The 22,577-nt window shown below is 34.2% G+C and overlaps 2 protein-coding genes across 8 annotated transcripts in view; both read left to right on the plus strand.

The window, feature by feature from the left end:
• LOC143230520 (patatin-like phospholipase domain-containing protein 2) overlaps positions 1–22,577 on the plus strand; it is a 211,467-nt gene that overhangs the window by 12,983 nt on the left and 175,907 nt on the right. For 2 of the 7 annotated variants that reach the window (XM_076464431.1, XM_076464593.1), the window contains one exon: positions 7,393–7,897. The exons of 1 other annotated variant lie outside the window; for it this stretch is intronic. The gene's annotated coding sequence lies outside the window, so the exon portion shown is untranslated. Of the gene's footprint in view, positions 1–7,392; positions 7,917–22,577 lie in introns of those variants that run through there. 4 more of the 7 variants (XM_076464351.1, XM_076464684.1, XM_076464514.1 and 1 more) reach the window with 4 other exon arrangements.
• LOC143233863 (N-acetylglucosamine-1-phosphotransferase subunits alpha/beta-like) overlaps positions 16,950–22,577 on the plus strand; it is a 97,079-nt gene continuing 91,451 nt past the window's right edge. The window contains exon 1 of the mRNA XM_076470673.1: positions 16,950–16,984. Coding sequence (XP_076326788.1) covers positions 16,950–16,984 — 35 coding nt within the window. The remainder of the gene's footprint in view (positions 16,985–22,577) is intronic.

Genomic DNA, 22,577 nt, shown 5'->3' on the forward strand with positions numbered 1-22,577 from the left:
TGGTTACTGGGACTGTATGGACTTACATATTGGTGTGAGTAGTCATGGTTACTGGGACTGTATGGAATTACATATTGGTGTGAGTAGTCATGGTTACTGGGACTGTATGGACTTACATATTGGTGTAAGTAGTCATGGTTACTGGGACTGTATTGAGTTACATATTGATGGAATTTTGGAAGCACCTTTTTTGTATACTTACCTTCTTATTTGTCTACTGTTTTCGAGTATTTGTGAAGACCAGACTGTCGAATTGTTATGTTTTCATTATTGTTCCACATTTACAATATCATGTAATATAACTATTTGGAAACATTTATTTCTGTTAACCTCAAATGTCCACCTTCCACAGTAACGTTCATTGTCTTCAGATTCACAAGCTCGAACGTTTGTTTGTGTTTATATATATATACATATACATATTTATACTGGAATAAACAAAAACAAACAAAAATTAAAAATCGCTGCACCAACCAAAATGATTTCCAGGGTACAGGCTATAATGTGAGATATAAAATGTACCCTAGGTTCTGGAGGTGACTCTAGAGGTAGTACCCACATTGTGGTGAGGATACACCGTCTATCAGTCTTAATCTCTGCCAGTTTCAGATGAAGAATAATTAAATAATTAAATAATCAAAAGAGTGGAAACAGAAATTAGGAGAGTGAGATGTAGGTGCTCAGTCCACAGTGTCCCACATTTATATCACTCTCTACTGCCTGCAGACATTTATGAAGGGGACTGCTCTCCAAAGTAAAGAGAAATAAAAAATAAGAATAAGGTAGTACAACTTGGGGGTAAATACACTTACCTCTTCAAGTTGGTATTTCAGCCCCCAATATGATGGTAAGACACTAATTAGTAGCCCAGTAGTCAAATTATACTAGTATAAAGGGTCTCAACCTGTTATCTAAACTGACTAGTATGACTCACAACCACCACTCATAAAGCAACAGTAACTACCAATTTTAAGACTCTAACCAGGTCTTCATATGTGATAAGATGTCCATCTGCATAAAGTAAGTTACTTAAATAACATTTTTAACAACTAACAATAGTTGCAGGAATATTCAGTAAAATGTAAACTTTTTTACACTTTTATATTTATTTAATACATTCTTATAACAGAATATTTTAATAATTTTATTTAGAGTTTCTTTATTAAATCCATTAACTCTTAACTTTTGTATTGAAATTTCAACATTAATAATAAAATATTGTAATTTATTAGATTTTTTTTATAAAATCTGAATATGTATGAAGCTATAATGCTCATAACAGAAGAGAATGGTACATTACAAGAGAGTAAAACATATATCAGAAAATAAAAATATATTCTTTTATTTAAAATATTTAGATTGGTATCGCTATCAATTATTTTAATTTTTAAATTAATATAATGTGTTTCTGTATTAGATATTGAAGTAGTTTCAATTTCTGATTCTACCAGACAAATAGTGTTTATAACATTATTTATTTCAGGATTATTTATACTGATTAAATTATAAATATCTTTAAGTTAAAGCAAAAATATCTGGGTTTATGTAATTTTTCAATAAACCTATTATCATAGAAATAGAGATATAAATTTGCAATACAAGTAGAGTAGTTAGCTTCCATTGGAACTCCATTACTTGTTTAGAAATCCGATTATTGATAAATACATAATTATTATAAAGGCAGAATACACCTTTTCTGATTTTGGAGCTAAACTCTCTTTCTTCCAGTTCTATGAAATAATAACAGAACTGTTCTATTAATAAATTCGTAACAAAAATTAAATATTATAACATGGCGTACAGTGTAGTGAAATATATTGTTTGAATGTTCTTTACTTGTTCACAATTTTTTAGATGTGTTGATTATCTTTTACTGTCCAAAACGTGTGTTTCTTATTAATAACACTTATATTTTTAATTTTCTCAAATAAAATATTAAGTAATTTATTTCATAAAATGGCCAGTTCTTTAATAATTATTTTTATTGAATTAGAAATAAATCTACATTTAATCGGCTGTTTATGGAGTTTAAGAATAGCAAATAGAAAAGGTAAATCTAAATAAGCAAAGAATTTGGTTTAGGATAAAGTTTTTATAAGCTTTAATAAAATTATTAATTACTATATTTATAGATTGGTTGATAGGTTTAAATGTTTGTGTGCTATTGATTTCTTTTACCATGCTTAATGCATAAAACATTTTACAAATGAAACCAAAATTACAGTTAGCTTTATCAACAGGATTTATAACCTATCTTTCTTGAATCTTATTTTGTGATTGATGAAACGATAAATTTATATTGTATTTCTTCAGTTTTATACGGGATGATTTAAATTTTATTTTTTTTAAGTATATAAAACTTCCATTTATAAAACCTTCTTGTTATATAAGATATAATGTAGTTATGTTCCAAAATTAAGGTCGCTGGTTCGAATCCCTGTCGCATCAAACATGCTTGTCATTTTAGCCGTGGGGGCGTTATAATGTAACGGTAAATCCCATTATTCGGTGGTAAAAGAGTAGCCCAAGAGTTGGCTATGGGTGGTGATGACGTGTTGCCTTCCCTCTGGTATTACACTGCTAAATTAGGGACGGCTAACGCAGATAACCCTCATGTAGCTTTGCGCGAAATTCAAAAAAACAAACAAACAAATTCAAAATTATTTTCAATGGAGTTTATAACATTTGGTTTATTACATTCTGTGGCTATCTGTATTTAAGTCCTTTCACATAATAATTTATCTTTTATAATTTCTAAGTTGCTGGTAATTTTTACTGAAATTTTCTGATAACTATTTTAGTTGTTAGCAAGGTCATTGAATCAACTTGACACTACTTTATGCGAATAAATACCTTTTTCACATATAAAGACTTGTTTAAAGTCTGAAAATTGGTAGTTACAGTGGACATAACTGGTGGTAGTTAGGAGTTATACTAGTTAGTTTAGACCCTTTATTCCAGTATAATTTATCTACTGGGCTATTCATCAGTGCCTTACCAGTATAATGGTTGTACATTATTATTTTTTATTATTGAATATTTGTTACTATTTTATTTTTTTATCTTGGAGAGCAGTCACCTTCCCACAACTGTCTGCAGGGTGCTATAGATGTGGGACGTTGTGGGATTGAGCACCCTCATCTCGCTGTCCTGATTTCTGTTTCGTTTGATTATTTTATTATTCACGTGAGACTAGCGAACAGAAGGTAAGACTGATAAACGGTGTATCTTCACTGCAATGTGAGTCCTACAGTCACCTCCAAAACCTAGGGTTCATTTTATATCTCACATTATAGTCTGTACCCTGGACCTCCAAAACCTAGGGTTCATTTTATATCTCACATTACAGTCTGTACCCTGGCGATCCTTTTAATTTGTGCAGCGTTTTTTATTTGTTTGGGTTTTGTTCTTGTTTATAACAAATTATCAGTAGTCAGAGGTTTGGATTTGTTGTTTTTAACGCAGTTCTTCCTTTTGATTTTATTTTATTTTTCTTGACTGTTCATATGCACACAAGTATATGTATATATTTGTTCTTAATGTAGAGTACATGAGGTCAAAATAAACACACGTGCATCGTTATTGTCAGTGTATAATAATATGGTGCACTAATACATATATTTATTATTAGTTCTTTGATACCTTGAAAGCCATATATGAGCCATCAAGTTACTACACCGCCATTATCATCACATGGTATCACACTTTTCAAGGCAATTCAGTTATCACTCAGAGTTGGATAGAACATTTCGGTACTCTCCTCAGCGGATTATCTTTGTAGGCCCAAAATCTCTTGACCGAGTATCTCAACAGCTTATCAAAAGTGTTCTAACTTTCCTCCCTCTGTAGGTGAAGGTTACTGTCAGCCACCAGAGTACATTCTTTTAAGTATGTGATTACAATTGAAATCTGTGAAGCTGATGTCTTAAATACATCTTATGTATATCTTATCCAGGGTATGGGAAGTAGAAGAGATGCCAAAATACCACTGTTATTCTACTGACTGTGACACCTATCGGACAATCTCCCTTGTCTGCATCACGGGTAAAATTTTGGTACAAGTAGTTCCAAAGTGGTTCATCATGAACATATCAAAGTAAAATGTGGCTTTTGACCTGTATATAGCACGATAGGCACGATATGTTTAGGAAGGCACGTGAAGGAAACATGCATTAAACAGAAAATTGGTCCACTTATACATCATCTTAACTGATTTCATAATGGTCTTTGATAAGTCATACAGAGTTCATGGCTTAATCCTCAATAAACTCAGCTGCCCTAAAAACTTCGTATTTTTTACTAGGGCATTACAAGGTAACTTATCAGATAATATCTCTAATGGCGTCAAGTAGCGTTGTGTTCTAGCATCTGTGTTATTCAGTCTTTTTTCACTTACATCCTGTATCGTGCAGTTGGAAATCTCCAAGATAGCATTTACATCAAATATCGCAACAATGAATAACTTTTTAATCTTCGACAGCTTATTGCAAAAACACCCAAATACTCTTCTGGAAAGCTTTGTTTGGAGACAACTATGCCCTACTTGTATACACACAGAAATACCTATAATTCATTCTTAATACGTTTTCTTGGACACCACAACTCTTTGGCCTCGCCATTAGCCTTGAGAAAATAAAATCACTCTTCCAACTCTCACCAACAGCATACAACAGTTCCTCATCCAAGGAACAAAATTCCAACTCTCATCAACAGCACACAACAGTTCCTCATCCAAGGAACAAAATTCCAACTCTCATCAACAGCACACAACAGTTCCTCATCCAAGGAACAAAATTCCAACTCTCACCAACAGTACACAACAGTTCCTCATCCAAGGAACAAAATTCCAACTCTCATCAACAGCACACAACAGTTCCTCATCCAAGGAACAAAATTCCAACTCTCACCAACAGCACACAACAGTTCCTCATCCAAGGAACAAAATTCCAACTCTCACCAACAGCACACAACAGTTCCTCATCCAAGGAACAAAATTCCAACTCCCATCAACAGCACACAACAGTTCCTCATCCAAGGAACAAAATTCCAACTCTCACCAACAGCACACAACAGTTCCTCATCCAAGGAACAAAATTCCAACTCTCACCAACAGTACACAACAGTTCCTCATCCAAGGAACAAAATTATAATTATCTTGGTTCCATCATCTCACGTGACGGCTCCCTTGACAAGACGATTTTTCTCCAGGTTGTGCAAGGCATATCAGACTCTAGGAGCACTTCGTACTAGAGTGCTCAACCAGTGTAAGAGTATAAATACAGTGGTAGTGACCTCTCTCTTATATGGGTGTGAAAAACGAATCTCATATAACCACTATATAAGAAACCTTGAACAGTTCCACATGTATCCCTGCGATTGATTTTGAAGACCAAATGGCAGAATAAAGTCACAAACCTGAGAGTCTTTGAAGAGGTGATGCTGCTTAAGCCACAGTTAAAATGGATTCGACGTGTGATAAGAATAAATGACCATCACCTTTCTATTTATAGCATCAAGAGAAGTGAAACAAAAACATCATATGCCACAAAGACTGTGTGGAAAGCCATCTTCTACTTCGCATTTCAAAACCAAGATATCGTTATCTATCAGTCATAGACGGTTGCCCTATAAGGGTTGTATGCAAGACAGTGTAAGAGAATCAGAAGACAGACTCCAAGAGAGATACATCGAAGATATATTTCTGATTAACGAGCTTTTCATGCTCACATTTTACAAATCTACGTGCTCTTATAGATCAGACATACATGTAGTGATGTGATCACTGAAGGCGATGAACAGTGTATTACTAGTATTAGGATGTGGTAAATGTGGATATAGTTTCGTTGCTTGTTGTTGTTGTATATTAGACATTCTTTTATTTGTGTTATGCATATCAGGTGTTGTTTAAGTGGGTATGCTTTTCTTATTAGTAAAAATAGGGCAGATATGTTTGTTGTTATTGTATATTAGGTAAGTATATTTTTTCTTTGGTGTTGTAATTACTATTTTGCGATGTATGTATGCCATTGTTTTGTTAGTTTAATGTAGAGTATGTTTTATGTTTGTATACGTTTGTTACTAATATATTCGTACACAACTGTAACATTGTAAATGGTAACACTTAGGGATGTTTGGTAGGTTTTGGTGACAAGAGTACAAAAATTCTGTAAGTTTACATCATAATCTGTTTGTAACAAGATGTTACAACCTGTTGTAATCATGCGCGTTCAATACATGCTGATGTTAACGACTGTAGTTGTAGCTAATATATGACATTTGTTCTAATAACATTTCAGATTCTTTATTAATTCATAATACAACATGAGTAAAGATTTCTTTTATAATTATAAGCTTGCTTACTTTTCCTTACATATATATATTGTCAAACTTTGAGAGAGTGCTAAAGTCAGGTTCTTGTCCTCGAGGTCGATGGTGTGTAAATTGTGTAGCTTGGCGCTCAAGTACACAAATAACTTGTGGTTTTATTGTAATTAGAGCATGTGATAACTAAATCGTCTGCTTTTTATGGTGTGATTTATCAGATTTATTATCTTGTTTAGTAAATAACACAAAACAACAATAACACAAACAGTTAAGGAACATACTAAAAATACAGAAGTTTAAACTTTTGTAATTTTCAGATGTGTAATAAGATACCTTTATAAACAGTCAAAATATTACATATCTCAAAAGCACGTGCCGTACCTGATTCTTAAAATGGGAAGCTTGCATCAAAAATTTGACGTTTTGATCACTGACGTACAAGGTGTAGTGAGGGCTATGTTTGTTTGTTTTTGAATTTCACGCAAAGCTACACGAGGGCTATCTGCGCTAGCCATCTCTAATTTAGCAGTGTAAGACTAGAGGGAAGGCAGCTAGTTAGTCACAACAAACATACTCTTTCTGTCAGTCATGGGTGCGCTATAATGTTATGACCAATCTCACTAGTCGTTGGTAAAAGAGTAGCCCAATAGTTGGGGATGGGGATTCGAACCACGAATCTCAGATTATGAGTGGAACGCCCTAAGCACTTGGCCATGTGATGACAAAATCCTTGAGACACTCCAGCCGACAAGTAAAATAAATCATTCGGATTACTTTTAATTATGATTGATCGATTATTTAAAAGGTTTTAAATGCATCTTGAATAGTTTTGAAATTGTAGAGTTAGCGTTTTGAACGTCAAGGAAAACAGATGAAGTACAAAAATACTTTTTTCTATTGTTTGGAATGAAATGTTCACTTGTTTGGATTTCCCGAAACAATATTTCTGTTGGTAAGTGTTAGTTTCTAGGAAACCGAGTAGCGTTGAGAGATAACTAATTCAAGCAGTTTGTATTTTGTAACAGATTTACTGTTATACATTTATTTTAATACCTACGTTTGTTTCAGTTTGATACATGTGCCGTATATTGTTGGAAGTGTATTGCCTGTACTCAAGAGCAAGAATCAACAATATATGTTTTGCGAAAACACTAGTGTGTCTTCGAATATTGTTGAACATTTGAGAAACTCGCCTTAAAGTATGAAACCCGACGCGTCGAAAGACAGTGACAGAATATATTATTGATCAGCTACAGTCAGTAAACTATAAGCCATAATTGTGATTTACGCTTATTAATAGGAAAACTACAGAATGTGACCAGGAATGTTTATGGATTTCGAACATTACAAACCGTTCAACTTCAGAAGTTAGTATTTTTTACGAGGGCATTAGATACCTATCGTCTGTGAAAAGTAAGCTTGTAAACCGTGTTAGACCAAACAAGAATAGAGTTAGCTTGCATTCCCGAAAATTGAAGAGTATCTGCTTATTAACATAAAAGTAATTTGAATCTCGTGGACCTGGACCTTCGATAAAATATCAAGTTCCAGACCAGATAGAAGATTGAATATTGTGTGTGGGTTTGTAAAATGTTTGTATATAAATAATTATTTGTATTAACTATTTCTAATAACTATTATTATAAATTGCATTTTGCTTGTATATTAAAATACAGTGGTACCTCGGTTCTCGAACTTAATATGTTCCAGAAGGCTGTTCGAAAACCGAATCAATTTTTCCTATAAGAAATACTGTAAATTAAATTAATCCGTTACAGACCTCCAAAAAAGTACGCATTATGAAGCACTTTAATAAAAATATTGCTTATTTATACCTGTATAATAATACTTGCATGCATAAAGTCAATCACAAAAACTATAAACACAATAAAAAATAATAAATGAAAATTTAACTGCACTTTACCTGTGCTGAGGAGAACTGATGGCGTAAGTGAAAGATGGTGAGGAACGTAGAGAGTAGGAGGGTTATTATTGTTTGAAAGTCACCTTCCATAAAAACGTCAGGTAACTCTCCTTCTGGGGTTCTTTCTCTTTTCTGTCTCTTTGCACCACTATAACCTGCTTGAGACTCACTGGATCTATTTCTCACTAAACACTTGTCTAATAACATTTATTTCTGCCTGCATTTTAAAATGTTTCTGAAGTAAAACATGGCATTGTCATTGAAAAGGTTTATGCTACGGTTTGCTACAGCTTTGTCAGGGTGAAAGTTTTCCACAAAACTTTGTAACTCTCCCCATTTTCCACACATTTCCTTGATTAGTGAACTAGGAACATCCTCCCTTCCCTCCTCCTCATCTGAAGACACTTCCTCAGTTGCTGCTCCTTCTGAAGGTCTTGGAGTTCTTCCATGGTGAGCTCAGTGTTGTGGTCTTCCACCAACTCCTCCACGTCATTACCACTCACATTCAAGCCCATACACTTGCCTAGTGAGACAATATCCTCGACAACAGGCTCAGCCTCAAAGCCTTCAAAGTCTCTATCTGCTACTGAGTCTGGCCACAATTTCTTCCAGGCTGAGTTCATAGTCCTCAAAGACACTTCCCTCCAGGCTATATTTATAATACTCAAGCAATGGAGGATATTAAAGTGATTTTTCCAGAACTCTCTGAGGGTTAACTCTGTGTCACTTTAAAGCACCTTTGAAACAGTGCTTTGGTGTAGAGTTTCTTAAAGTTCAATATGATCTGCTGGTCCATGGGCTGAATGAGAGGAGTCGTGTTAGGGGGCAAGAGCTTCACTGTAATGAAACTGTACTTCTCCACCAACCCGACCTCCAGGCCTGGTGGTTGAGCAGGTGCTGTTTTTCCGTGAGGTAATTCTTTACACTTGGGGCAAACACTTCATGGACCACTCCATAAAAAAATTGCCTGGTTACCCATGCTTTACTATTAGCCATCCACATGACATTTAGTTTACTTTTCAGGACATTATTTTTCTTAAAACCCTCGGGTTCTCATAATGGTACACAAGCAAAGGCTTAAGTTTTAAGTCCCCGCTTGCATTACTACATAACAATAGAGTTAGCCTATCTTTCATTGGCTTGTGTCCTAGCAGTGACTTCTCCTCCTTGGTGATGTAGGTCCTCTTTGGCATTTTCTTCCAAGAGAGACCTGTTTCATCACAGTTGAACACTAGTTGGGGAATAAAACCCTCAGCTTCCACATAGTCTTTAAATTCCCTAACAAATTTATCAGCAGCGTCTTTGTTAGATTTGGCACCCTCCCCATGTCTCGCCACACTATATATGCCATTTCTCTTCCTAAATTTTTCAAACTACTCCTACTAGCTTTAAAGGCATCACTTGTATCAGCACTCATTCCAGGGGTGTGTTTCAAGAGGTCAGCATGCAACTGCTTTGCTTTCTCACAAATGATGGTCTCAGAAATGCTATCACCAGCTGTTTTTCGTTTACCCAAATTAACAACAGTTTTTCAACCTCTTCCATTGTTTGTGATCTTTGTTTCGTAAGCACTGTCACTCCTTTTGCAACATCAGCTCCTTTGATGACCTCTTTATTTTTCAGTATGGTGCAGACTGTAGACTTCACCATACCAAACTGTGTAGCAAGGTTAGACACACGAACACCACTCTCATACTTCGCTGTGAGATCTTTTTTCACCTCTATTGTTGCTCTAACAACTTTGGTTTGCTGCTTTCATTATCCTTCTTTGACCTCATGGTGACTTATTTAATCAGAATATTTAGAAAAACAACAAAAAGAAAAACGAGAACATTCACAGCAGATTTTAGCGGGGGTGTGAACTGAGCGACAGGTGCGGGTAAAATGTTTTGGGCAGCTTGGCGTGGGCCGAAAATGGTCGAAGGGTCGTTCGGTCATCATTCGGGTTATTTCGGGGTTCGGGCCACGACAGCTTGGTCCGGGAACCGAGTTTATGTTCGACAACCGAGACATTTTTTTCTCAAACAATATGTTCGAAAACCGAATTGTTCGAGAAGGGAGTCGTTCGAGAACCGAGGTACCACTGTATATTTATGTTAAGAAAGAAGATTGTGTGTATCAGCCTTGTTGGCAAATGTTATAAATTTGATACATGTCGACATTCAATTAACATTTAAATTAAAATTAAACATTTTAGCTATTTGAAATCTTAATAACTAAAGTACGTTATGAGTATGTGTGAGAAGTAACATGGACTGTTATGTGTAGTTGGTCATCAAAATAAGTGTTGTATGTGTGTTACACAGAAACTAGGATTACACTGAGTATCAGCAGATTAACTTATCAAGTGTGAGATACATACGTTCAAGTGGACGACAAATGTGTGAATGTTTACAGAGTAACAACCTTTATAGGACATACACTTGTGCCTTTAGGATTAAATTACACAGATAGTTCGTGAACTTCAAAAAATACAGTTACACAACAACAACGAACTTCAAGCTGCTTCTCACAATTCAGCAAAACAGGTAATCTGTAACAGATGACCTACTTAAAAATATATATAGAGAAATCGAAGTGAACAAACTAAAAAAATAAGTTTCTGTGCTGATAATGCTAAAATTTTGTGTTCGATACCTACCTCTAATAAAGCGCAGTCTGTTGTGCAGCACTTTGAGCTAAATATTATATATAAGAGGTTTCTTCCGCTTTGCCACAACTTATTTAAGTAAACTGTAGAAAGGCGCCACATAAAGGAAATAATCCTGTTAGTTACGTTATTTTATTAAGTACAAAACATGGCCCACTTAATATGAGCCTTCTTGTGCGTTAGATTTTTCCGTGGTAACTTTAAACTAAAATAAATAAATGTTTTGGGTCAAAGAGTAGAGTCAGATGATTGTACATTAATTTTCAAAATCGTATTCATATGGAAAATTTGTGTTTGCAGCAAGTTTCTGAGTATTGTAATGTGGGCAGTATGAATGAGTACAATGAACATGTGTTAAAGGTTAATGACCAAGGCTGTTAAACTTTCGTTGGAATAAGGTTGGGTGAAGCTACTTGTGGGAAGGGGTCAAATATCAAAAAATATTTTTTCAGTTCGTCTGAGTCATAGTAAGAAAACCCTTAACACTGTTTCTACATCCCTTAAGTTATTTATGTTGCTTACAGCACAGAAAGCTTTATTAATGTGTTATAGTTGTGTCCTGAAAAACATCCGTGTGCGAATCCTATCACCGAATATGCCTGCTCTTTCATCCAGAGTATTCAAGAGTTGGCGGCGAATGGTATTGACTATTTGCCTTCCCTCTAGGCTATCACTTCCAGATTAGGAACGGCTAACGCAGATAGCCTCCTGCATTCAGAACTCAGATGAGGTCAAGAAGAAGCCCGGATCACCAATAACTTTGTGCATACAAACTTGATCGTGCTAACGTGTAATGTTGTTTGTGTTTAGTCATCACCACCCACCGCCAACACTTGGACTACTCTTTTACCAACGAATAGTGGGATTATCGTCACATTATAACGTCCCAACGGCTGAAAGGGCGAGCATGTTTGGTTTGACGGTGATTCGAACCCGCGACCTTCAGGTTATGAGTCGAGTGCCTTAACCACCTGGCCATGTTGGGTCAGATGTTGATGTAACAAACAATCAAATTCTAACTTACTTAGGAAAAATATAAAACGACATCAAATTGATCAACACCGTGTGTCCAACAGCTTTGGTCAATAACGTTACTGTGTTCACCGTACTGGTTTTGAGTAGACTAGTGGACCAGACAGCAGTTCATATTGCATAAAATATTAAATTTCCGTGAGAATTCGAGCAGTTACATTGCATATATAAATAATAACTTAAACGTTATAGAAGAATAGTTTGATATAGAGGTTTTGTCACTTTGTTCCCACAGGGTTATAAAAGGTCAGTGTGATGTGTAAGTGAGAATTGTTTTTATGTTATGAACATACTTTGTGTACTGCAATATTTTGATACTTGATTTTAGCATTATAAACGTTTCCTCAAGGTTTTTTGTTCGCTAAAATTTCTGTACTGTTTAAGAGGCCACGTTCATCTAACCTATATAAAAGTCAGTATGTGTGTGTGTCATGCCACCCTTGATTTCTCGAAGTCAGAGGAATCATAAAAACCAAAATCCATTTATTTAGATACAATAGTTCGGTTACTGCCTGCCCATTACATTTTATTAACAGGGGGTAAGAGGACCATGAAGGTGTGTGTTTTCTGTGAAACCTTGTAAGTGCAATGAGTGTTAGTATAATAAGCCTAGAGTAAAGACGTAGTGTGTGATCACATAGCCCAGGGTCAATTGAGTGTTAGTATAATAAGCCTAGAGTAAAGACGTAGTGTGTGATCACATAGCCCAGGGTCAATTGCATAAATAAATTGCAATGAAAGTAAAAGTACTGATTCATTTTTAGACTTAAATCGGTTTTGAATTAGATATTTTCTTTTATATCAACGTTTTAGTGAAAACAAACTTCTTTCATCAACGTTTGTCTACACATTTCATTTTATACTTTCAGTACGTAGACTAACAACAATATTTTGTTATATGTTTCTTGTTAAGTGACATGTCACAAAAGCCATTGTTGAAATGTAGTATTACCAAAACACACTGGCTTTTATATATATATTATATATTAGAAGTTGTTAATCTAACTGTTTTTTTAACAAGAATTATTATATTAATACGCCACTGTTTATTTCCTTCCTGATCTTTGTTTTGATTGGCTCACAAAGGAATTTGCCGACGTATGACTGCCTCGACTGTACTTTCCTGCTTTCTTATTGGTGAAGCTTGATTTCACAAAATGTATTTATTACATATTAGCAAATAACCTGTGAAATATGACGAAACATGTACTATCACTCTTACTCCATAGAATATACTGTCCTCACTTCTCATAGCTAATTGTTAAGACTCTTACGTTTGGGTGAAGATATGTTCATTAATATATACAAAGCTATGAAAACAGTTTTTTACGTTCGACAAAATTTTGATCATTTGTTTTGGAAGAAAGTTTAATACTAAATCAGTTATTTTTCATTTATGAGTATGACTTAAAAGTTTATGAATATTTAATAGCCCTAGTGGCAAAGCAGTAAGACTGCGAACTAATAATGCTAGACAAACTGTTACGATACTGGTGTCCACCCAAGCATCGAACCAGACGAAATCAAACAGGCCATCGATAGTCAGACTCAAACCAGGGTACATGCAGTTCCTCGTATTTTTTCCAAGCATACCAACCGGCCCACCCACTTCATCATGAGAGTAACAACTTGAAAGCACAGTGCTGACTACATGTTGGGCAATGGGTGTTTCTATATTTCATGTTAACACCGAACGCTCACGTCTCCGCTCCAGCCACCTGCAGTCATACAACACTCCCGGACGAAACAGACAACTTATGGGCGACTTTCAGCAGTCAAGTATCAATACATCACTTCATCCAATCAGAAATAACATCCAAACATCCTCTTCCAGATCTACATTGACGCCATTACCAGCAACATGTCTGGACGTATTGATCGTAAAAGACACAAATCAGTTCAGACAACAGAAGAAGAAGAAGACACTCAGGGAGCACAACCTGACTTCTTGTCAACTCTATGCTCTTCATACGCTTGTGCTCGTAATCCGCTACCCGATTACCCAGACCTTCCTTCTTCACCTACCAGATCAACGAAACCCCATTACCTGCAGTCCAGCCGAACAGGGAGGCGGAGTCACCACCTCCCATTAACCCTTTCTCGCTAATCAGATATGCAAGATATTACAGTGACATAGCCTCTTACTTCAACTGGAGCTATGACTCGGACCTTCCTTCTTCCTCAAGTCAACTAAACAGGCACTAGCTGGATTATTGGCACCAGCCAGTGAAAGTGTGTTTTCTCGGGGTTCTCCCACCTCAAAATTGTGGCATCAGATTTATAGATCCTAGCCGCTCTGCAGGACCATAAGTCATATATCGGTCGTTGATTTTGTGATATTCACGCATAACGGGTGCTCGGTTTTTCGTCTTTTTTGGCCTGCTCACTGTTTCGACTCTAATATCATAACTCTCAGGGGCCTGCTCACTGTTTCAACTCTAATATCATTACTCTCAGGGGCCTGCTCACTGTTTCGACTCTAATATCATTACTCTCAGGGGCCTGCTCACTGATTTCGACTCTAATATCATTACTCTCAGGGGCCTGCTCACTGTTTCGACTCTAATATCATTACTCTCAGGAGCCTGCTCACTGTTTCGAATCTAATATCATTACTCTCAGGGGCCTGCTCACTGTTTCGACTCTAATATCATTACTCTCAAAATGATCTTGTTTCACTTCATATATTGATTGATACTTTTCGTTCACTCTCAAATCAGGTGTGGGATGAAAAGAAAGTATATTTCTGAGTACCTCTGGTTATCTCTATTTCCTCAGGGGATGGAGAATTTAAACCGAAACAACTGTCGGTATTTTGTTTATTTGTTTTTGGGCATGAAACATCAATAGAAGTGTCAGTATCTACCAGTGAGAACGTTGACATCCAGTTAGAACGTTGACACCCAGTTAAAACGTTGACATTCAGTTAGAACGTTGACATCCAGTTAGAATGTTGACACCCAGTTAAATCGTTAACACCCAGTTAGAACGTTGACATTCATTTAGAACGTTGACATCCAGTTAGAACGTTGATATCCAGTTAGAACGTTGATATTCAGTTAGAACGTTGACATCCAGTTAGAACGTTGATATCCAGTTAGAACGTTGACATCCAGTTAGAACGTTGACATTCAGTTAGAACGTTGATATCCAGTTAGAACGTTGACATCCAGTTAGAACGTTGACATCCAGTTAGAACGTTGACAACCAGTTAGAACGTTGACACCCAGTTAGAACGTTGACATCCAGTTAGAACGTTGACACCCAGTTAGAACGTTGACATCGAATGATGATCAATTTAAGGGACGTTCGTGAACAGTTTGGTTGATAAACTGTGTATTGGTGTGCATATCTCATTACTGTGATAAACCGTGTATTGGTGTGCATATCTCATTACTGTGATAAACTGTGTATTGATGTGCATATCTCATTAATGTGATAAACTGTGTATTGGTGTGCATATCTCATTACTGTGATAAACCGTGTATTGGTGTGCATATCTCATTACAGTGATAAACTGACTGTGTATTGGTGTGCATATCTCATTACTGTGATAAACTGACTGTGTATTGGTGTGCATATCTCATTACTGTGATAAACTGTGTATTGGTGTGCATATCTCAGTACTGTGATAAACTGTGTATTGGTGTGCATATCTCATTACTGTGATAAACTGTGTATCGGTGTGCATATCTCATTACTGTGATAAACTGTGTATTGGTGTGCATACCTCATTACTGTGATAAACTGTGTATTGGTGTGCATACCTCATTACTGTGATAAACTGTGTATTGGTGTGCATATCTCATTACTGTGATAAACTGTGTATTGGTGTGCATATCTCATTACTGTGATAAACTGTGTATTGGTGTGCATATCTCATTACGGTGATAAACCAACTAATTAACAAAGGATATCTGTGTGATGTACATTAACTGTCTAAAGATACTATGTGTTGCTGTATGTCAGCCACTCTAACCAACAAAGGATATCTGTGTGATGTATGTTATCTATTTGAAGACACTAGGTAGTGGTGTATGTTAACTGTTTGAAGACACTAGGTAGTGGTGTATGTTAACTGTTTGAAGACACTAGGTAGTGGTGTATGTTAACTGTTTGAAGACACTAGGTAGTGGTGTATGTTAACTGTTTGAAGACACTAGGTAGTGGTGTATGTTAACTGTTTGAAGACACTATGTAGTGGTGTATGTTAACTGTTTGAAGACACTATGTAGTGGTGTATGTTAACTGTTTGAAGACACTTTGTAGTGGTGTATGTTAACTGTTTGAAGACACTAGGTAGTGGTGTATGTTAACTGTTTGAAGACACTAGGTAGTGGTGTATGTTAACTGTTTGAAGACACTAGGTAGTGGTGTGTGTTAACTGTTTGAAGACACTAGGTAGTGGTGTATGTTAACTGTTTGAAGACACTAGGTAGTGGTGTATGTTAACTGTTTGAAGACACTATGTAGTGGTGTATGTTAACTGTTTGAAGACACTAGGTAGTGGTGTGTGTTAACTGTTTGAAGACACTAGGTAGTGGTGTGTGTTAACTGTTTGAAGACACTAGGTAGTGGTGTATGTTAACTGTTTGAAGACACTAGGTAGTGGTGTATGTTAACTGTTTGAAGACACTATGTAGTGGTGTGTGTTAACTGTTTGAAGACACTATGTAGTGGTGTATGTTAACTGTTTGAAGACACTATGTAGTGGTGTATGTTAACTGTTTGAAGACACTAGGTAGTGGTGTGTGTTAACTGTTTGAAGACACTAGGTAGTGGTGTGTGTTAACTGTTTGAAGACACTAGGTAGTGGTGTATGTTAACTGTTTGAAGACACTAGGTAGTGGTGTATGTTAACTGTTTGAAGACACTATGTAGTGGTGTATGTTAACTGTTTGAAGACACTATGTAGTGGTGTATGTTAACTGTTTGAAGACACTAGGTAGTGGTGTATGTTAACTGTTTGAAGACACTCGGTTGTGGTGTATGTTAACCACGACAATCAACATAGGATACATGAATGATGCACATAAAGTGTTTGAAGAAACAAGGTATTGCTGCATATTAGTCACAGTGATCAATATACCTGTGTTATGTACGTTAACTGTTTGAAGACACTGGGTGTTACTGTATATAAATCACGGTGACAGATATAGGATATCTGTGTTACATAAAGTTTATAATGACACATTATGCTAATCACTAAACAATATCTGTGTGTTGTACATAAACTACTTGAAGACAGTGTGTATTGTTGTGTATTAATCACAACAGTCAGTGTGTGTAAGTTTGATATTTACTTTAGATTGTGGTACATATACACACATTTGTTGGTGTAGTGTGTAGTAGGTTGTGGTATGTGTATGCACATTTTTATTATTGGTATATTTTATGTCAGGTTGTTGTATATGTAAACATATTTTTTATTATTGTAGTGCATATTAGGTTGTAGTATATGTATATACATTTCTGTATTAGTGTAGTGCATATTAGGTTGTAGTATATGTAAATACATTTCTGTATTAGTCTAGTGCATATTAGGTTGTGGTATATGTTTGCACATTTTTATTATTGGTATATTTTATGTCAGGTTATTGTATATGTGTACATATTTTTTATTATTGTAGTGCATATTAGGTTGTAGTATATGTATATACATTTCTGTATTAGTGTAGTGCATATTAGGTCGTAGTATATGTATGCACATTTTTGTTATTGCTGTATGTATGTATTAGGTTGTGAAATCCATATGCACATCTTTGTAATTAGTTCAGTGTGTATGAGTTAAAGTTTTTTTATAGCTTTAAAATCACAGTTAGTGTACTAGAGAAATACGCCAAATTAGTGTGTGATGATGTAATTAGAGAAATGGGGCAAAGTGACTGTTGATTGTGGAATTACTAAATCATCAAAACTGATTTTGATTTACTCCAGAATAGAATGTTTTTATTAATTTAATTACATAAATAGGTAGCCAGGAACTTTTTACGTTGTCATTGTTGAGCCTTTCAAGATATCATATAATTATAATTACTAGTATAAAGTACCCTCAGTGTATATTTTTATAGTTGGCCCAAACGGTATTCAAACATATGTTACGTGTTTGGATCCGCAAGTTTGTGAGTTAGATATGAATGTTATTTCAGTAATGACGCCGAGGAACACGATCTTCGATTTCAGCGCAGGCTTTAAGTACATAACTTTTAGTACAACAAATAAGTAAGGGTAGAAGCTACCCTATCTTTCCGTCAGTCAAGTGTAGTTTTGCTTGCTTTAAAACTACGAGAATAATTATCTAAGAAAAACAATAGTACAAACACGTTAATTAACAAGAGATTAGTACGTGTTTGTTGCTGGTAAACCTAACGTTGACACGAGACTGGCACTTAACGACAGGTCTTGATCCTGGTAGAAGATGTGACATTGCTTTGAAAATAAGCAGGTGTAACTTGCACTTTCATTCATTACTTGTTATGAGTTGTTTGCCTTAAGTTGGCAGTAAGCCAAAAGAGGCTTGCAAGTAACGTGACGTTTAGATAAAATCTGACCCATAGTTGAAAGCTAGGGAGAAACGGAAAGATTTCTCATTAAAGACCCTGTAACCTCAAAGTACGCAGATTTGTATTTTAGGCGTCCGCACATTGCATAAAGAAAATATCACTTTCCCGTAATTAATGAGTGCATAATGTTAGATTCACTGTTCAACAAAGACTTACTCTATCTTGAATATCACCATACAACAATAACTGTTTATATAATGTGATAATCACTGTACAACAATAACAGTTTCTATAATGTGATCATCACTATACAACAATTACTGTTTCTGTTATGTGATCATCACCATACAACAATAACTGTTTCTTTAATGTCATCATCACTGTACAACAATAACTGTTTCTTTAATGTCATCATCACTGTACAACAATAACTGTTTCTGTTATATGATCATTACTATACAACAATAACCGTTTCTATAATGTGATCATCACTATACAACAATAACTGTTTCTATAATGTGATCATCACTATACAACAATAACTGTTTCTATAATGTGATCATCATTATACAACAATAATTGTTTCTGTAATGTGATCATTACTATACAACAATAACTGTTTCTAAAATGTGATCATTACCATACAACAATAGCTGTTTCTATAATGTCATCATCACTATACAATGATAACTGTTTCTGTAATGTGATCATCACTATACAATGATAACTGTTTCTGTAATGTGATCATTACTATACAACAATAACTGTTTCTGTAATGTGATCATCACTATAAAACAATAACTATTTCTGTTACGTGATCATCACTATACAACAATAACTGTTTCTGTAATGTGATCATTAGTATACAACAGTAACTATTTCCATAAGGCGATCATGATAGAACAATATTTTTTTCTATAATGTGAACATTACTATGTAACAATAAATGTTTTATATCATTATCATCACTATACAACAATAACTGTTTCTATAATGTGATCATCACTATACAACAATAACTATTTCTATAATGTAATCATTACTATACAACAATAGCTGTTTCTATAATGTGATCATCACTATACAATGATAACTGTTTCTGTAATGTGATCATCACTATACAACAATAACTGTTTCTATAATGGGATCATTATAGAACAATATTTTTCCTATAATGTGAACATTACTATAGAACAATAAATGTTTCTATATCGTGATCATTACTATACAACAATAACTGTTTATATAATGTGACCATTACTATACAATGATAACTGTTTCTCCAATGTGATCATCACTATACAACAATAACTGTTTCTGTTATGTGATCATCACTATACAACAATAACTGTGTATATAATGTGATCATTATTATACAACAATAACTGTTTCTGTAATGTGATCATCACTATGAAACAATAACTATTTCTGTTATGTGATCATCACTATACAACAATAACTGTTTCTATAATGTAATCATTACTATACAACAATAACTATTTCTATAATGTGATCATCACTATACAACAATAACTGTTTCTATAATGTAATCATTACTATACAACAATAACTGTTTCTGTAATGTGATCATCACAGTACAACAATAACTGTTTCTATAATGTGATCATCACTATACAACAATAACTGTTTCCATAATGTGATCATCAAAATACAACAATAACTGTTTCTATAATGTGATCATTACTATACAACAACAACTGTTTCTATAATCTGATCATTATTACACAACAATAACTGTTTCTTTAACGTGATCATTACTATACAAGAATAACTGTTTCTAAAATGTGATCATCACTATGCAATAATAACTTTTTCTATAATGTGACCATCACTATACAACAATAACAGTTTATATAATGTGATCATTAGTATACAATGATAATAGTTTCTATAATATGATCATCACTATGCAATAATAACTTTTTCTATAATGTGACCATCACTATACAACAATAACTGTTTCTATAATGTGATCATCACTATACAACAATAGCTGTTTCTGTAATGTGATCATCACTACACAACAATAACTGTTTCTAAAATGTGATCATCACTATAATCAATAACCGTTTCTTTGATGTGATCATCACTATACAACAATAGCTGTTTCTGTAATGTGATCATCACTACACAAGAATAACTGTTTCTAAAATGTGATCATTACTATACAACAATAGAAGTTTCTATAATGTGATCATCACTATAGAAAGATAAGTTTCTGTAATGTGATCATCACTATACAAAAATTACTGTTTCTGTAATGGCATCGTCACTATACAACAATAACTATTTCTATAATGTGATCATCACTATACAACAATAACTTTTTCTATAATGTGACCATCACAATACAACAATAACTGTTTCTCTAATGTGATAATCACTATACAACAATAACTGTTTCTAAAATGTGATCATCACTATACAACAATATCTGTTTCTGTAATGTGATCATCACTACACAACAATAACTGTTTTTGTAATGTGATCATCACTATACAACAATTACTGTTTCTCTAATGTGATCATCACTATAGAACAATAACTGTTTCTTTAATGTCATCATCACTGTACAACAATACCTTTTTCTTTAATGTCATCATCACTGTACAACAATATCTGTTTCTGTTATATGATCATTACTATACAACAATAACCGTTTCTATAATGTGATCATCACTATTCAACAATAACAGTTTCTAAAATGTGATCATCATTATACAACAATAATTGTTTCTGTAATGTGATCATCACTATACAACAATAACTGTGTAAATAATGTGATCATTACTATACAACAATAACTGTTTCTAAAATGTGATCATGACTATACAACAATAACTGTTTCTAAAATGTGATCATCACTATAGAACAATAACTGTTTCTATAATTTGATCATTACTCTACAACAATAACTGTTTCTAAAATGTGATCATTACTATACAACAGTAGAAGTTTCTATAATGTGATCATCACTATAGAATGATAACTTTCTGTAATGTGATCATCACTATACAACAATTACGGTTTCTCTAATGTGATCATCACTATAGAACAATAACGGTTTCTGTAATGGCATCGTCACTATACAACAATAACTGAGTATATAATGTGATCATCACTATACAACAATAACTGTTTATATAATGTGATCATTAGTATACAATGATAACAGTTTCTATAATATGATCATCACTATGCAACACTAACTTTTTCTATAATGTGACCATCACTAAACAACAATAACTGTTTCTATAATGTGATCATGACTATAATCAATAACCGTTTCTTTGATGTGATCATCACTGTACAACACAAAATGTTTCTGTAATGTAGTCATCACGATACAAAAATAACTGTGTTTATAATGTGATCATCACTATACAACAATAACTGTTTATATAATGTGATCATCACTATACAACAATAGCTGTTTCTGTAATGTGATCATCACTATCCAACAATAACTGTTTCTATAATGTGATCATTACTATACAACAATAACTGTTTCTATAATGTGATCATTACTATACAACAATAACTGTTTCTTTAATGTAATCATTACTATACAACAATAACTGTTTCTAAAATGTGATCATTACTATATAACAATAGCTGTTTCTATAATGTGATCATCACCATACAATGATAACTGTTTCTGTAATGTGATAATCACTATACAACAATAACTATTTCTGTAATGTGATCATTAGTATACAACAGTAACTATTTCTATAATGGGATCATTATAGAACAATAATTTTTTTATAATGTCAACACTATTATACAACAATAACACAATAACTGTTTCTATAATGTGATTATCACTATACAACAATAACTGTTTCCATGATGTGATCATCACTATACAACAATAACTGTTTCCATGATGTGATCATCACAATACAACAATAACTGTTTCTATAATGTGATCATCACTATACAACAATAACTGTTTCTATAATGTGATCATCACTAAACAAGAATAACCGTTTCTTTACTGTGATCATCTCTATACAACAATAACTGTTTCTATAATGTGATCATCACTATACAACAATAACTGTTTCTATAATGTGATCATTACTCTACAACAATAACTGTTTCTAAAATGTGATCATTA

Source organism: Tachypleus tridentatus, chromosome 1, assembly GCF_004210375.1.
Source record: "Tachypleus tridentatus isolate NWPU-2018 chromosome 1, ASM421037v1, whole genome shotgun sequence".
Lineage (NCBI taxonomy): Eukaryota > Metazoa > Arthropoda > Merostomata > Xiphosura > Limulidae > Tachypleus > Tachypleus tridentatus.